The sequence below is a fragment of the Lepidochelys olivacea genome (genome assembly GCF_965140295.1).
Source record: "Lepidochelys olivacea isolate rLepOli2 genome assembly, chromosome: 1".
Taxonomy (NCBI): domain Eukaryota; kingdom Metazoa; phylum Chordata; order Testudines; family Cheloniidae; genus Lepidochelys; species Lepidochelys olivacea.
The window spans coordinates 196,963,823-196,982,739 of NC_140411.1; the positions used below are offsets into that span (position 1 = coordinate 196,963,823).

The window sequence follows — 18,917 nt, forward strand, 5'->3', positions numbered from 1 at the left end:
CTGCTCCAGGTAAGCACCACCGGGACTCCCCACCTCGCCCTCCAGCAGGTCCCTCTGGCTCTTGGGTGGGGTGGGCACCCACTGTGGTGGCCCACGACACCCTCCTGCCCAGTTCTGGGGGCAGTCGGGACAGGGGAGGGGGGTAGATGGGGCAGGGGTCCTGGGGGGGGTGTCAAGGAACTTGGGGGGGTTGGATGAGGCAGGAGTCCTGGGGCGTGGGGGTGGGCAATGAACCCCTCATGCAATGAGGAGGGAACCAGTTAAGATTTTGGCAGCTCATCACTGGGTATGAGTAAATGGAGCAGTCTGACTTCCACACTCACTTTGCTCAAATGTAAATGACTACCCAAGATGCAAGGTAGAGGAGAATGTGTATACATTTATTGTATCTCCTTAGTATTGCACTTAAATGCTCTGTGCGAAATGGGTTCAAAGCTGTGTGGCTTTCGGAGCCCTGCCTACAATCTGGCCTTTTTAATGCACTGTTATGCCATTGTCCACATTGCTCTGGGGTGCGCTAATAAATATAAATGTAAAATCATGCTTGCCTCTCTTTAAATTATTTATAAATGACAAAAGAAAAATTCATCCGGCTTGGTGCATTTTTGCTATTGTTACATACTTAAAGGTTGATTTAAATATAGTTCAGACTCCTCTTGTCTGCAAGCATCTGCTTGAGCACTGTGATGCCTTGTTGAGTCCCAGGCTTTAGGGCTCTGAGGAAGATTTACGCTTTTTTAGCATTCTACAGTGAGGCAGCAAAGTTCTTCACTCAGGCTCCCTCAGCTCCTCAAAATGAGAGATCCCCTTGCCTCTCTAATATCCCCTCGAAGGTGTTTTTTCCTCTACCCCAAATAGACTTGTCTGCCTTCCTCCACTCCACAGAGACCCTCACAAGACAAGCTTGCTTCCTCACTCTCACCCTCCAGCAGGCATGCTTGCATGGTGCTGTTTATCCCTGCTGCTTCCCAGACTGGCAGTAGCAGAAGCTGGGATGTGTTTAAAAAGCAGGAAGGGAACAGAGTGTGTGGCTCACTGCAGGGGGAAATGAAACTATTTGACATCATTACCCAGGCAGTGAGAGTCCTGATTTATCCTTGCCTCTCAGCAGCTTAGGAGGTCCCTTTCTCCCCACCACAGACTTTCTCCCCCTAACCTTCTGCTAGTGAGCCATAGGTGTTTATTAAATTAGCCGGTCCCCAGGCATTATCTCCTTTGGGATTAACTAGTTTCCTAAGGGTTGAAGGCATCATAGAAGCAGACATGTGAGTGATTGAGGCTGCCTGCTCAGAGGCTGAAACAATTAATTGAATTATATGAATATACAATTAACTGAAAATTCAACTAGAGATTTTTATTTTTTTTAAGAATCCAAGGTGGCTGGCACATCTGTGTGTGTGGCAGGAAAGAAAGGCCTGTTTAAATGCCTCTGACTCTGTGTCCAGATGGAAGTGCAGTTTAAGCTTAATATTTTTAAACTCAGAATCTAACAGGATACCCATAGTCCGCTAAAATTTTATATGGATGTGAAGATGTTGAGAAGAGGTGTCAGCATTTTAAAAAAATGGGGAATTGAGTTACACAGAGAGTGAGAGCTGGAGATTTAAAAGGACCTGTGCTATAGAGACATCGGTGGAATGAGAAGAAAATATATGTTGCAAATCTTCAGAAAGAATTAAAAATGGTCTCCCTAAATTATATTGGTTTCAGCAGGTTTTAGGCAGCATGAAGCTTTTAGTCAAGAAAAAACTCCAATTTTGGGTTCAGATTGGAGCTGCCAGAACTAGTTATTCATTCATTCACATTCTCTCTCTCCCCCCCCTCTCCCCACCGACACCCCCCCAAACTGTATCAAATTTAATTGTATTATTTGTTCTTTAGATACTTTTCTTCCATAATGATTTTTCTAAAATTGCTTTGATAGTCATATTTTTAGCCTCAGATTTACATATGTTACATTATTTGTCTTGCAATTTTCTAGTATTGTGCATGCTTTGATTTTAATTATGGACCCTATTCTTCAATAATACTGTAAATTGAGTTTTGTAAAATAAGTCTGAATTCCTGATTTTACTTATTCCTCTCTTACTGGTAAGTAAACTTTCTGAAATATTGCTAATCATCTAATCCTACAAGTATTTCACGCCCCTTTCCCTAGTAGGCTCAAACCTGTCTTGTGTTGTCTTTTTATCATTAGCATTTATATAGCACTTTTCATCTTCAGTGTCCTTTATAAAGACAAAATAATCCAATCTGCTGTTTTTCTCATCACCATGTTGTGCAGAAATAAGCAATGTTTCCAGCACAAGATTCAACCCAGTCTTTTAAGATGAAATCTGAATAAAATTACTCTCATCTATTTGTTACATTAACCCCACCATCTTTCTAGAAAAATATTTCCTGGATCTTGTCTGACTTAACAATAGAATTCCTGTACTGATGCAAACAAGCTTATCTGAATGCATAAAAACTGAGTCAGGAAATGCATCTTGAGTCGACCTATATCAGTGGTTCTTAACTTGGGGTACACGCACACCCTCTGGGTGCGAGATGCCCTTTCTGGGGGTGTGAGACATGCCAGATTTTTTTAGAAGGTAAATCATCAAACACAAATTAAGCAGAGGCATGAAAGCACAACTACTTTGTTTCATCAAACCTATGTATTTATTAACATTATACATTTTTTAACGATTACTGTAATATACAAACAAATATATTTGGGTTTAAAGAACTGACCTACTTCAAGGATTCTTGGTAAGGGGTGCGAGAACATATTTTGAGAACCAAAGGGGTGCAGGCTGCAGTAAAAGTTAACTGAGCTATATGAATGACTAGGTTGATCCATTGGAGATGTTTAACGTGCTCTGTGGGATTACAATCCAGATAGTCTCCCTGTACAAAACTGAATAGCTGTATGACTTCGATAATGAAAATATAATGCTCCTTTGCATTACAAGATATATCTAGAAGATTTGAAAAAACAAAATGCTATTGCCACCAGTGTAAATAAACTGGAAAATGTTATTGCCATAAGCTTTCTCTAATTCCATATCATTGGAACACTATTTATTGTCAGCAGAACTTTTCAGAATTCTTCTCAAAGGATTGAAAGCCTAAATAAATAAATAAATAAAACCCCAACCACATACATCCCACTCAAAGCATTTCTGCTCTATGCCATCTTGTATTTAAGCTTCTTAGTGTTGCCTCAGCAAGGATAAAGAGGTTTGGGCAAAGTACCAAGTTTACTTGAGTCCTAACCCCTTGACTCTGAAAAGATTAGAAGCTGTGGTTATTCGCTCTTTGCATGAGGACATCATGATTCTTAGCGGCAGTGTTAACTGTGAAGGTTAACGTTCTTATGGAGCACTGCAGAAAGGCAGTAGCATACCCAGCCAACATCTGAAATGTATGAACTGTGATACTTGGGGAGAAAGATTTAGGGATCTTTTTCTCACCACTGAAATTCATTGGACTATTAGTTTTTTTGAGGAACAGAATCAGGAAATAATGATTTTTCTACGTAGCAAGCACCCGTGACATGCATGAAATAAACTACAAATGACTGAAATATGTTCTCATGATGTACAAGTGAGTGCTAGTTTCTCCTCTTCAGGTTTATTTGGTGAACATCTTCTTTTACATAGTTTACTGATTTGTGCAATTTCCTGAATAAACCAGTGAATAAAATGTGAGATGATGGGTGGGGGGGTTTAAAAAGAAAAGCTTCTTTTAAAAAATCCTTGTTGGTCATGTTAATAAAATCTCAGATTGTTGAGAGTGAGTGACAATTAAAATTCAGATTTAATTTTTACCACTAATGCTGTGTTTATACTTTTTTTGCATAGTTTGGACAATGCAAATATAGACTAGTCATTTCCACTTTCAGATTCTTACTGCATTATTAACACAATGCTGCACTGTTTAGGTTGTGAACACTTCTGGCGAATGTTCTAATACAGTTTCTACAAGAATTTCAAAACTAAAGAAGGGAATTCATTAAAACAGTCCTATTAATAGGCTTCGTAAAACTTGGTTTTGAGTTCTCCCTAAATTTGAGGCCTGAACTACCGGGCACTACCTCATTACATCATGTTTAAACCAGTTTGTAGTGATTGTGTCTCTGTTTTTTTTTTTTAAACAGATGGTTCACAAGCACCAGCCAGACCCCCTAAACCACTTCCTCGCAGGACTGCACCAGAAATCCACCATAGAAAAGCATACAACTCTGACACCTCCTTGGAAAATGTGGATGCAAAAATTGCAAAACTTATGGGAGAGGGCTTTTCCTTTGAAGAAGTGAAGAGGGCACTTGAAATAGCCCAGAATAATGTCGATGTGGCTCGTAGTATTTTAAGAGAATTTGCCTGCTTTCCTCCACCAGTCTCCCCACGTCTCAATCTATAGCAGCATGCAAGTCCCTGCAGCAGATGAATTGTGTGTGTATGTTTAGAACTGAGAGCAAGAGAGAGAATTTGAGAGAAAAGTTTTCTTCTCTTGTCATCATTAGAAGAGGGTCTGTTTCCAGCAGTTTATCAAAGGAAGACGGCTGCTCTGATCAAGACTCATAGATGGTCTGAGGCTTCTGTATTTTTGCTAGCCATACTTTTAAAATCAGGGTTGAACTGACAAAATTATTTTAAGAAGTTTACTTCCCTTGAACTTTGAATCTGTGAATTGCTTTTTTTCTTGTTTACAAGTTGGCAAGTTAACAGTTTTCTAGTTGACACTTGTACTGTGTTCCTGTTAGATTCCCTTGTATGGTGGTCAGTTCAGCTGTAGCATTTGCAACATTTTCCATGCTGACCACCCCATCACTAAATCATTTTTTTCCAGAAGCTCTGTATTTCCATTTCTCCTTTTATAAGAGGCTTTAGTGGTTTTTGCATTTCAATTTATCGAACAAATGCGCAAAAAAAAAAAAGTATGTGGCCTTCACTACTGAGCGTTTTCTTCTGATATTGTTTTGTTATTGAGAGGAAAAAAATCTGAATGTATAATGCGTTATTTTTTGTCTATGAACTGCCTTTTTAAAGGTATTTTGACAGTGACATTGGGCAGCTTTTATTTTTATTATGGATTTTGTGACCTATAGTCTTCAAGGTCTTGATCCATGTAATTTCCAGTTTTAAAAAAACAAAAACACATGCAGTAATGAAACTAAAGAACATGACATGACAGCTTTTAAAATGCAAATGTCGATGTTGTACTTAAGTTACATACCAAGGGCACCTGTTGTTCATGCCTTAAGTATCCTCAGGCATACTAAATAATGGGGAATCTCGCTGAATTATATTAATGATCAGGTAAATTACAGTCCTATCTTCTGAAAAGTGGATGACACTTAATTTCCTGTTCGAGTGATTGTCCTCTGGTTCATCATGGCTTTAGGGACCAGTTCATATTGACATGAGTGATGCACTGTTAAATCCTAATGCTACTGTTGGAATACTTTTTACAATGTTCTTTAGTAATCTCTGTTCACACTATTGCATTAGACTGTGTTTCATACCCAAATTCACTTATTCACTGTCCCTGCAGAGATGGAAACATCTTAGATCTTTGTCCTGGATGGAACAGTGTTACCTCAGTCTGATTTTTATTTTTATTTTTTTTAATTTAAAGCATGGATTGATGCAAGCCAAATCAAGTCCTTTGTTTTTTGTTCTTACTAGAGACTCAAATTAAGAGTCCAGACTTTCCACAGTAATTCTCATATTGCTGCTTTCCTATTTTTGTGGAAAACACTGAAATTCTCCCTCCCCCCCCCTTACTGTTGAACAGATGAACCACGTGGAGGGTAGAGTAGTTTCAGTATTTTAAAATATGGCCAGTACATGATCTTTCAAGTTGTGATAAACTTAGGTTGTGGTATATATTTATTTCCTTTTTGTCTTTCGGTTTTCTCCTTTACTCATGGCAAGTTGTAAAAGTTACACCACTTAGAAGATCAGATCTCAGCGACAAATGGATTTATTTTAAAGTTTTATGGACAGCCAAACATCTCAAGTAAGGAATTCAAAGTCACTAGAAAACCCAGTGGAAATTGCCATTATCATATCATTTCATTAACAGCTTCTTTTTTTTTTTAAAGAAATCATTCCTTTTCAGGATCACAAAGCATGGCATGATGGCCATCATTAATCTGTCTTGGTCCAGTGAAACAAAATGATCAGAGGTATTTGAGCTACAGGGATGAGTTTCTGTTCTATTTCAATCTAAGCAAATGATTTCATGTACTAGAAAAGGGCATTTGCAGCTTCCTTTCAGTATTCATTCTTTGGGTAGGGATAACAAAAGCTTTTGGCTGAAGTTTTACTCAGTATTCTGTGTTTAAGTAACCCACCCCCCCGTTTTTTGTCACAAAGTATGCTATTTTCAGCTCTTTCGATTGGTTTCTTTCCTGCATCATATTGATAACATTCTAGCATTTCAGTCAAATATAAATTCAAAATGATACATGCTGTTAAGATAAATGTTGCGATTTTATTAGAATTGCTTAATTATAGCTCTAACATAACTGCCAGTAATAGCAACGATGGAAAAAAATGCATTGCACAGAGAAGCAAACAATCTGCAGATCATGTGTTGGAATTTCCAATCATATTGGATAAAACTGGCACGGATTCTCTTTTCTAAATTATATTCAGGATCTTAAAATAAATGACACCACCGTGTTTCAATTAAGAAGCAAGAAGAATAGTCATGTAAAATATTTTAAAATTATTTCTACACAAGCTCTTTCTAGCTTTTTAATAGCATTCCCAGCCTGTTTGGCATGACTTGTTTTTTGTACATGTGTTTAAAAACCTTTATAATGTAATAGCATAGGTAGTGGCTTTACACTCTAAAAATTCCATTCATCTTTAGATGATAAAGCGAATCAGACACTCTTACACAATGGAACATGAGATGCCTCAGACCTGTTTCAGTTAATAGATTTAAAGCCAAATTGAGTGAAATTGCCTTGCTAGACTGTTGATGTTTACTGCACAGGACTTAATAGGCTTGAGGGAGGTAAATCTGACAATTTGGTTCCCTAAAATGTCTTTAAAAATTTAAAAAATAAAGGTTTAATCTTGCAAATGCCTGTGAACATATGTAACTTTAAGCACACGACTGACTGTATTGGGTATACTCAAATGAAGTTGCTCAAATGCTTGTGTGTGTAAAAGTGGGGCCTACGGATCTATTTTCTACAGTAGCCTCCTTTAGACCACCATGCCAACATCTGCATTTATTTCCTTGATGCAAAATTGCTGCATTTTAATCAGATTTGCTGAATCAGAAGGTGAGCAATACTTATGAACATCAACGGCATGGATCCTTTCCAAAGATGATAGGTTAAAAACTGAAACTGCGCTGAAATAAATTAATTACATGTGATTAGCCAATTAATGGGTTGGCTAGAAACCTAAAATGGCCACTGATCAAATGGGTCAACGTTGCATAATCCAAGTGCACATCTGGCAAAGACTTTTTCATAGTGTGAATTTAGATTTTTGTATCCAAATCATTTCCTCTCATAATTTCAGCTTGAAGCTTTACTTTGCACTGATTATTCTGAACTGGTAACCATTTGAATTTGTGTCTTAAAGCTGGACAAATTTGGAACCAGATGAATGGTATATTTTAAATGGATTCAGGTACTGCTTGTTGACCTGGAATTTAGTGCTTCTAGGATTGATTTCCTGAAAAGGACTGCAATAGTTTCCATTTTGAAGGGTTTTCTTCCAAATAACTATTTTATCAGAAAATGCCTTTTATAAACTTGTCTAGCGTGATAAACATAGTGATGTGTTCAATTAATTTATATTTTATTCAACATTCTTTTTCAATTCTGGTTATTATGTAACCTCGAGTACTTTATCTGTTCTTGTAAGATATTTTATAAAATGAATGTTAACAGAATACCAAGTTGGTCCTTGATTTTCGGTGGTTTGGCTATGATCCTGAATATTGCTGCTTGTGGCTTCAGAAGAACATAGTTATCCTAGATTATACTTTATAGAGATTGGGCACTGTCTTAAAAGCCAGAAAGACAAGTGTAAAATATGGTGAATCAAGGCATTTAGAACCACCCCCATTGCTAGTGTATCAACTACATTCCAGTTATTTCACTTTCCAAATTCAGCTAATAAATTAAAAAAAAAACCTAATTAAAAAACCACAACCTAAAATGACCTTTTACAGCTTAAAAGCCCTACAGAATGAACGTATCTGTACAGTAGAAGGATATTGAATTATAAATACTTAGACAGTGGTTTATTTAAGCATCATTATTCTGTTTTCTGAGGTGCTAAAAAAATTCCTAAGAGAAGAAGCTATAAGGCCAAAGGCAAAGTACTTTATCACAATGAGGTAACTGGATTTTTGCTGAGAAAAAGTGCATCAGAGACCACTATTGTTGCTGAAATAAAATCTTAGCATCAAATCCTGCTTGCTTTACTACACAGGTTCCATTGGAAAAAAAATAGCCTGTGCACATAGGTGAGCTGGATTTCCCCTTTACATAACATTCAAATTCTGAAAATGTTTAGAGAAGATACACTCTGGAGAGTGTATTTTCGTTTGAGATAACTGCTTTGGTAACGAGCAGCCTGGGGGAGATAAGGTATTCACACAGAAGAAGGAGAATCCTGTATTCAGATTCCTAGGCCTGTCTTGCTCACATGCATACAAAATATAGCTGTTGTGATGGGCATATTTTCAAGTTTAAATATTTCATCATGAACTGTTTTGAAATGCCTGAGTATCTGGAACCTCTTCGAGAATATCTGGCATAAATGCTCTAATCCTGAATTAGCGCATCTTCCCTCAAAGAGATCTTCTTTGAAGAGATGTCTGCTGTGCAACAGAATATCATGGCATTGAAAGCATCAGAGGACAAAAATGCTAAGTGGTAGAATACCTGAAAACCCTAACAAAATAACCAGGAGCCTGATACAGTGTATTGGAGGAAATCCTCCTGGTAAAAAGCTCAGTTTATTGATTTGTGTGTAGGTTGTGTGTATGTTAATCAAATGATGTGGAAGTGGGGATGAGATTCAACCAATGCCTGCTAAAGAATTAGACTTGGAGTAAAAAACTAGGCTGTTGTATTCCCCTTACACATCTGTTCCATCTGGACAGCTGAACAGAGTGTGCGTAGTAATCAAGCTTCTGTAGTAGTCCGGGTCAATGCCAAGGGCCAAGTTTTCTCCCCAGATAGAATGGGAGATGTATATGCTTGCCCTTCTCTATCCATCTGTATAATGATTAGGAGGAAGACACTGGAAGCGATAATAGCACTTATCTTCAGATTGTCCTGTAAATGTTTATCCTCACAATAAAAGTGCAATAGGGAAGGCTTATTTTCATCTGCTGGTTAAATAGTCCAAACTCCCAGGATTGGGAAGCACTTGTATCATCAGGTGTCCAAATATACCTCTTTGCTCTAGATCTGTTCCTGTAATTCAACCTTGCATAAATACCATCTTTCAGACACTTCTTCTCAGAGCACTCACCATCATCTCAAACTGAACAAGGACCAAATAGTGTCCCCCAACTCTCTCTGCTACCTACATTCCTTATTATGGCTGTTAACACCACAATCTTCTCTATTACACAGGCCCATAAGATGGGGGTTGTATTTGACGCTTCCCTCTCCTTTTCCCCCATGTTCAGGCTGGGGCCAAATCCTGTTGATTCATTGTCCTCAAATACTGCAGTCTCCTCCTCCTTGGGTCTCTTTGCTACCAATCTCATTCTGCTTCAGACCACCCAAAATGTTGCTGGCAAAATCCTTTTTAAGACTCCTTGCTCTCACAACCTTTGAGTCACTCCATTGACTATTACCTTGTATGTAACTTCCAGTGCCTATCTTCAAGACCACACAACACCTGTCCACATTTCTGATCCTTTCCCTTTTTCTCCCAATTCCTTCTGTCCATGACACTAGCCATGCTATCCTCCTCATCACCTCTGGGCTTCCTTCCATACTCCCCTTTATGTTTAGAATGCCCCCCTGGAACTGTTTGTCAGGACTCCTCTGTCACCTCCTTCAAATCTCTCCTGCTTAGAAAAGAATACAGTAATCAAAAGGTGTATGTATCTAATCGAGGAATTTTATTGCTGTCACCCTCATCCCCACCCCATTTATAACTCTCTGGTGGTGTCGTGCTGAGTTTGGTCTCTTTCAGGCAGGGATGGAGTCTTTTCTTGTTTGCGGGAGATAATTAGCACATTTCTGGGATGCTCAAAACAGCTAATGAAGAATCCCAATAGGAACAACCCTTCTGTTTGAGATGGCCAGTGTCTGCATTAGAGAGTATGACGCTTGCCTTGCAAACATGGTTTATAGTATCCTGAACTGTTGGGGGAGGGGTCACATGTAAATCTGAACTTTTACTATATTTCAAGACCTGTTTGGAGCTCATTATTTCCAGTGTTGGGGGAGAAGAGAAAGGAAAGCTTTATTTCATAAAACACATCAATTAATAATAGTAATACCTAGCTCTCATATAGCACTTGTATCTGTAGATTTCAAAGTGCTTTACAAAGGAGGGTCAGTACCATTATCCCCATTTTACAGATGGGGAAACTGAGACACAGAGGTGGAGTGAGTTGCCCAAAGCCACCCAGCAGGCCAGGAATGGAACCGAAGTCTCAGTCCAGTGCTCTATCCATTAGGTCATGCTGCACCATTAATTTGAAATGAAATTACTAGACTGAGGTGGGTGCTTGTCCTGACTGGTTAGGGCAAAATACTTTATTTCAGGGGTCTGATGTCAGGGATTGGTGGATACAACAAGGCTTCAAAGCTCTCTTAGAGGGAAAGTAACGTACAACTTCTGGATCATTTTGCCAATGGGTGGTGAGACCTTTATGATCCTCCTTGTTCTTGGGTCTCCTTGTGCGAGTTATTTGTGGTTATTTACTCTTAAGTTGACTTATGTTCTCTCTGCTTTTAACCAGATCTGGTTGTTGCTGGTTCTTTGTTTTCCCAGGGCCTGGCTGAGACAGGGACTTGAATGAGCTGGCGGTGGCTCAGTGTAGGAAAGATGGGCCTGATAACTGGTAAGGGAAGGAAACTGAGGCTGATCTATCTGTTGATGGATCGCATCTGCCCAAGAGCATCCCAAGACTGTAGTCCTAGGTGACTCCTTTTATTATTGAAATCTGCAGTTGTGATCTTCCCTTGCTTTTTCTGGCCCTTGCCACATTCACCCAGGTCTTTGTCAGATCCAAGCTGGATGTCTACAAAGCATTCCAGAAGCCATACACTCAAAACACTTCTGGTAATGCAGTACATGCACCTGGCCCTTGCTTAGTAGAGTGAGACAATATTGAGTGTGTTGTATCCTGTGCTCTTGCAGCTACACTAGTGGAAAACTAGTGTAGGGTATGCAGGCTGAGCCAGAATAGGAAAGGGTTAATTTTCTGCCCTGGAGATAGGGAATTAAATCACTCCAGCCCCCACAACACCTGCCAGAATCAAGCCTGCAGGGAGGGGAGGGCCCACAAGCTGCAGTAAATAATCAGGTAAGTAACAGAGTAAAAGAGAGAACAGCTCCTATAGGGGACTGCCCTGCTCAGGGAAAACAAGGCTGCTAGGGGATCAGAAGGAACTGGATTTGTAAGGCCTGAGTACTGCAGCCAGCCTGGGACACAAGGGGCTTTCTGGGGAAGAGAAACCTCTTTTTCCAGAAGATAAACAGAACTGTGGGGATGGGACCAGTTTATATTCGGTAAGCTACAGCTGGTTTCGGGAGAGGGCAAAAAATGGTGAAGATATCACCAAAAATGTTCCTGACTTTAGTTCAGCATCTAACTTTGCAGCAGTGTCGAAACTTTAGACTTCTATTGGCTGTAGCCATAAGGGATTCCAAGGATCAGGAATTGTCATGCGTGGACATGTAGAGTAATACCTTACTCCTCTGATAGTCCCATGGGTTTCACTGGAATAACTAGAGAAGTAAGATACTGCACAGCATGAGTGAGGGTGTCACCCAGTGGCCCTATGCAGGTATTTATGGCTTCTCTCTAGTCCTAATGATAAGAACTTGGGTCCAGACCCTCAAAGCTATTTAGGCACCTAAATACATTTGGGATCTGGCCCTCAGTGCTCGCACCTTTTCTGTATACTAACAGTTAAATGTAAAGTTTCCCATTAGTAATTAGTATTGAATTTGCAGGGAAGGGTGAATGACTATAAAACATTTTTTCTCATTTTGGTGAGGTTGCAGTTCATATTTAAACAATCTATCTTAGGGTTTTGTATTGCTGCCTCTCACCATGGTATCTGGACGTTTTCCATGTAAAATCAATGGCAGTGGCACAGTTCCCAGTGGACCACAGGGAGTCTCAGGTTCTCCTCCCTGTTTGGATTATTGAAAGCTCTGCCTGAGGGGGGAGGGGGGGCTGCATGGTTGATTTTCATTTTTTGGTAAGGAAAAGGGGAGTGAGCTGGAAATATGTTGATTTTGTGAGTGCCATTCTTGTTATAGTGGAAAGGCTTTATCAGTTTTTGGAAACTATCTCAAACTCTTTTAATGGAAGGAAAAAAGCTGTTAAAATCAAATGGATTTTATTTATACATCTGTGGAATAGGGTGGTGGGTGGGCTTGAAAGTAGTGCTCTCCAGCTGTTGTTTTTCCTCCTTGGTTAAACAGCTGACAAATCTTCTGCTCTCTAGTCAGTTACTAAAATCATACAGCTTACCAGTGCTGTCTTTTTGACATAGCAATTACAGTGTTTCAAGCAGACATTATCCATCTCTTGGTGGTAAGCCAATGATGGAAGGGAAAAAACCCTGAAAAACAAAACGAAACTGTAAATCAGAGGAAATGTGGCAGGGGGAGACAGAGGCAGCTGCAAAGAGTGAGAGGAAAGGAATAAAAATGAAGAAAGATGAAGCAAATGTTCCCTCCTGAAAAAATAAAGATGTTAAAAGGAAAGGAAGGGAAATGTAGCACAAAGCCCTGTATGAACTTTTTTTTCCAATGGAGGTAAATGGGAAATGTAAATAATTTTTAATGCAAGCAATTAAATGGGTAGATAATTAAAAACATTAAAAGTGGATACTGAATCATATTCACTTCAAGCCACAACACAGAAAGGCAACAGATTTTTATTTGTTCCTCATAAAATATTTAGCTAGGATTCGGAAATGTCATGATATTTTTAACTTAATGACTGGAAAACCTGCAATTTACTGAATCCCACAAATGAATGATGAGTGAATGTTAAGGAAGCAAACAATGGTAACACATGACAAAAATTTATTTTGTTCTTTAGTTTGTCAGTTGTTTTATAACCTAAACATGCTATAGTAAATGTACTGTAGTAGTTTTGTAGAATCTATAAATCTAAATAATATTGAGACCCCCCCACACACACACACACACACACACTACAGCACAGCACCTGCTCTTAAATCTTTGCAAGGATTAGAAAGCATGTGAGTTAGCGTGGTGGCACTGTATCTGGACCTGGAATCTTAGGTGTCAGAGGAACATCATTTAGCCTTATCAAGACACACTACTCTCACAATTTATCAAGGATTTGCTTATCCCCTATATTGTACTGTGTGTCACTGTTCCAGCCCAGTTAACCGTTTCCTTCTCCTCCATGCAAAACTTCAAATGGTAATTAGATTTTTTTCCCCTCATATAGAAATCTAGGTTTCATTTTCAGTGCAATGATTGTAATTGCAAAGCAATAACATTGTACTCATGCTGCGGGATTGCTTTTTTGATGCCTATCATTACCACTAACTCATGACTAGAGAAGACTAACTACAGGAACACCTCAGTTAAAGTCCTCTCGGTTAATCAATTAGGGAACATGCTAGTTTAAAGTTGCGCAGTGCTCCCTTCTAATGTCATTTGGCAACTGCCTGCTTTGTCCACTGCTTGCAGGAAGAGCAGCCCCTTGCAGCTATCTGGTGGGGGCTTGGAACCAGGGTGGACCAGCAGCCCCCCTACCTTCCCTGTGTGGCAGCCACCTGGCAGGCTATCAATTGCCAGCAGTTCAGGTGTCCCTTCCCCCACTGCTCCTGCCCTCTGCCTTGGAGCTGCTCCCAGGAGCCTCCTGCTTGCGGGGGGAGGGGAGGAAGAGGGGGGTTAATGTCAGGGTGTTCCCCTCCTCCCACTCCTGCACCCCACTTACCCCATCTTCCATAGAGCAGGGACACATGACAGGAGGCAGGGAGCTTGCCCTGGCAGCAGCTGCGGCTCAGCTTGCTGATCTAACTAACAAGGCAGTGTCCTTAAAGGGGAAATTCACATCTCTCTCTCTCTCTCACGCACACACACACACACACACACACACACACACACAGTGTGTGTCTCTCTCTGCTCTCCCTTCTTTCCTGCTGCCTTGTAGAGTGTGAGAGTTAACCCTTCAGGGCTCAGCCGAGTGCTAGTTCATCATTTAGCAGTAAGGCATTCCCTGGGAAATATCCCACCCTCAGACTTCACCACCTCAACCAAGCTTCACAATCATCATCACTATGTACCAGTATTAAATTGTTTGTTTAAAACTTATACTCTGTGTGTGTGTATATATATAATATAGTCTTTTGTCTGGTGAAAAAAATTTCCCTGGAACCAAACTCCCTCATTTACATTAATTCTTATGGGGAAATTGGATTCACTTAACATAGTTTTGCTTAAAGTCGCATTTTTCAGGAACATAACTACAACGTTAAGTGAGGAGTTCCTGTACATAACTGAGAAAAATTAGTGTAAATACAATGTCACTAATGCTCATACATTTTGGCCAACACTAATGATTTTGGATGCTTCTGTTTTTGGACACTCAATCTGAGGCCTGATTTGCTGAGCACCCAGCCTTCTTTAAGGTGTCTCTAGTAGAGCACCCAAAATCACTGATCACTTTTGATAATCTTGGATTTTTAAAATGTATGTATTCAGAATAACATCATAGAGATAACGATGATACCTAATTTTTATATAGCAATTTTCATCCATAAGTCTCAAGGCGCTTCACAAAGAAGGTTAGTACTGTTATCCCCATTTTAAATATGGGGAAACTGAGGCACATAGGGGTGAAGTGACTTGCCCAAGGTCAGTTGGCAAGCCAGTGGCAAAGCCAGGAATGGAACCCAGATCTCCTAAGTCTCTGCCTAGTGCTTTATCCAATAGGCTACAATTCAGTCATGTAGTTAAACTTCTGGTTATGTTAATTGGTGGTAGTTAGTGGGAGGCACAGCCACCCTTGAATTACGCTATAATTGAAATGTAACTACACAATATAATGTAACAAATTTACTTGTACTCTTGATATTGGAGGTTGGTGGTGTACATTTTGTAAAAAGTGGTGGGGAAAAGCATATAGAAATCTGTAGAATACTTCCTTATTCTAGATTATTTAAAACTCTCTAGAGCAGTGATTTTAAACTTTTTTCATTGGCAGACCCCTAACAAATGTTGAATGGAGCTGCAGACGCCTTTGGAAATCTTAGACATAGTCTGTGGACCCCCCCAGGGGTCTGTAGACCACAGGTTGAAAACCACTCTTCTATGGTAACGACAACCTTTCATGGACCCCTTAGACATGATTTGCAGACCACAGGTTCGAAACCACTGCTCTATGCTGCACTGTGACCAGGTGCTATAGAAGTGATGGAACAAAACCTTGGCACATCATGAACTGATTTCAGTCCAAATTCTCTCATTATGTCCAGCAAAACATCTGATCTCCACACAACATAAATTAGATCAACTTAGTTCAAAGGAAAGTCAAACTATTGTAGATTATGCTATTATGATCACCAGTGAAGTGTTGAATAGATAGACTAAGCGTCATTAGCTTCACCTATTGTACTAGCAGTCCAAATTGACTGTGTGCTGAGGGGCATGGCCTCTCTTCAAAAGGTTGTCTCATATTTTTCTCCTTCCCTTTCCCCCATAGCTGTTCCTCGTTTCTTTTTTCTTTTTCTTTTTTTGTCGCTTCTCTTCTTTAAATGTTAAGCACCAAAAACCAGTGGCAGTCTTGTCCATTAGCTTTTGTCTTATGTTCTTTTCGTGGGTGGCAGAAAGGGGAAACGGAGGCAGGTGCACCTGTCATGCTGCAGCTTAGCTGCTGGAGGGTGCCATAGGCAGGGCCCTCCTATGACATCTATACAGAATTGTGCAATGCAGTATGGTGGAGGTAGTGGTGACCAGCCATGTAACAGATTTGAATACCCCTATCTTAGCATCCATAACCACCATTTTATAGTAGTTGTTACAAACAATCTGGTCCCTTTTCAGTATCTAGCCACACTGCCTCTTTTTGTTACCTTGAGGAGATTAAAAACAAAATGCCCTACAATTTTATAACTTTATCTATTGTGTAAATTGACCATGTCTAGTGGTATCTTAGCTGTAGAGATTGTTCAGTGAACAACTTTCACACAGACAAGCTTAGCCTGAATCCTTATAGTTGGAGAAAAGTCTCATTTAAGGCTGAAACAAAGACATAACTAAGCCTATTTGAAATGTAATTAAGGATTAAAACTCTCCAAGTACCAATGTCCTATTTTCAGAAATGATTTAGGCTGTTAGGAGTCTCTCACTGAAAGTCAAATGAACTTGGGCCTTAAGTGCCTAGGGTCCCTTTTGAAATTGGGACGTAGGCTCCTTTAATTCAGGAAAATTATTAAATTATTTGCATGAGTGATGACCAGAAGCTCCATAGTTGTTATGGAAACTCAGTTGCTCTTTCAAAAGTCATAATCGCCCCAAAATTGGTAGCTTAGACCAGAAGTTGATATGGGTTTTTTTCTATAAAATGTGAAGCGACTATGACAAGGAGTTACAGAAATGATGACACTTTAAGTACAGTGGTTTAACTATTTTTTTTCTGTTATCTCTGATGAGAAAAAGAGAGGAATGCTGCTTAGTTTACTGGACTCAGAGGTAGGAGAGTCCAGTGAACTAAGTTTCATTTCCCTCCTGGCTTCTTCCCTGTTATAAAGTGACAAAAGCTTTAATTGACAGAACATAGGTGCTCATTTTAACTTTGAACTTCAGACCATAGCTAAAGATGGCTGCGTCTAGTGATCTTAGTATCTAGCATAGGAGCGGGCAAGAAGAAAAATTCAGAATGCATATTAATAAAAAATAATTTGATCAGCCTTAATGCACAGTGGTGACACCAAGAAAGTCAAACAGCCAATCAGAATTATGGCTTTGGACAGCCGGTGTCCCAGAAGAGATTTTGGATTTCTCAATTCTTGTCCTAAACTCTTGCGCATGGTTAAATAGCTGCTACATTTTTATTTCAAGGGAGCTGAAATTTAGCAGTGGGTGAACTATTTTCATATGTGATTTATCAACTTTTGGGATCCTTCTGAGTAAGAGTTGCTACTGCATATAAATGAAAATTCTTCTTTGAGTGGTTGCTCATATTGATTCCAATTAGGTGTGCGCACGCCGCATGCATGGTCGTTGGAAAGTTTTTCCCCTAGCAGCACCTGTTGGGTGGAGCCCCCTGGAGTAGCACCTTCATGGCATTCAATATACAACCCTGCCGACCCGGCACCTCCTCAGTTCCTTCTTATTGCCAGTAATGGTCGTTGGAACAGTGGCATCTTGCTTCACAAGCTCTCCACGTTTCCCTGGCATGTTTATACTTAGATTCTTAGTTCTTATAGTTATTAGTTAGTTAGCTGTTGGGCTGTGGGGTTTACCCTCCACCCCAACCGCATTCTCCTTCGGGGGCTTACATGCCCAAGTCCTGCAACAAGCCCACGCCAATGGAAGACCCCCATGACGCTTGTTTAAAGTGTCTGGGGGAAGCACAGCAAGCTGACAAGTGCAGGATTTGTAAAGGGTTTTGCTCCAGAGCAAAAGAGGAGCGAGACTTTTGCCTCAAGCAGCTCCTTATGGAGGCGACGCTCAGACTGCAACCTACCTCGGCACGGCAAGACCTGGCGCCGAGCTCCTCGGTGCGCAGCACCCCGGCGGCCGTGGTAGAAGTAGCACCACAGAAGGACTCCGGGAGAGACCATTGGCACCACCGCTTCCCGGCACCGAAACCAGAGGGATTGACCGGGCACCGGTCCCACACCTCAGTGCAGAAGTGGCACTGGAAGCAGGGGAGGAGTGGATCTCCAGCTCAGAGACCCACCCCTTTGGAGCTGGCCAATAGGGCGCATCCCAGAATGGAGCACCCAGTGCCAAAGTCTTTGGAGATGGCACCATCGACTTCGGCCCTGCAAGGGGGACTGTTGAATCTGGTGCCGTTGGATTCCCCGGGTCAGGTCATTGAGGAGGTGGAATTGCCACTCACCCTAGACACCTTTGAGGCTGCAAGGGACCTCATCACAATGACAGCGCCAAGGTCCCCCACCCTTCGCACCAAGCCTCCGGTACCGCAATGCGTGGCACTGTCTCAAGGCAAACAGGTGATGCTTCGTTCCTGGGCACTGCTGAAGGAATCATGGCACCGCTTGGAGTCCCAGCACCGCTCACAATCATGGCACCGGTCAGACTTGCAGCACCACGCCAGCTTGCGCCAGCACTCCTGCTCATGACGCTGATCCTCACGTTGATTCCTGTTGGAAAGCAGCAGATCCCGCTCCAGGCACTGGTCATCCCGGCACCGATCTGTGACCCCACACAGATCCCAATCGCGGCACCGCTCCCCGGTCTTCCTACGCTCGGCACCACCCTAGCCATCACAGTCCTGGTCCCCATCTTCAGACTCTGAGGCAGGGTCTAGATATTCTAAGTGGGGCTGGCACCGGTCGGGCCATGGAAGGTCTGAAGTTGGGGGTAGGGCCATGGCCTGCGCAGTGGCCGGGACTAGCACAGTGGCCATTTTGGACCCCGTGGGCATGCCACCAGGCCCAGGGCGCTCAGTCTAAAGGTTACAGGTTGGCAACCTCTGAACCGCAGGTGCCGGAGGCTTCTGCCAGTCACCCC

At 41.0% G+C, this 18,917-nt stretch overlaps 1 protein-coding gene across 1 annotated transcript in view; it reads left to right on the forward strand.

Moving 5' to 3' along the window:
- The window catches only part of CBLB (Cbl proto-oncogene B), a 201,552-nt gene extending 193,690 nt beyond the window's left edge, over positions 1-7,862 (forward strand). The window contains exon 19 of the mRNA XM_084612705.1: positions 4,145-7,862. Coding sequence (XP_084468831.1) covers positions 4,145-4,407 — 263 coding nt within the window. The 3' untranslated portion in view covers positions 4,408-7,862. The remainder of the gene's footprint in view (positions 1-4,144) is intronic.
- Positions 7,863-18,917: the final 11,055 nt, after the last annotated feature.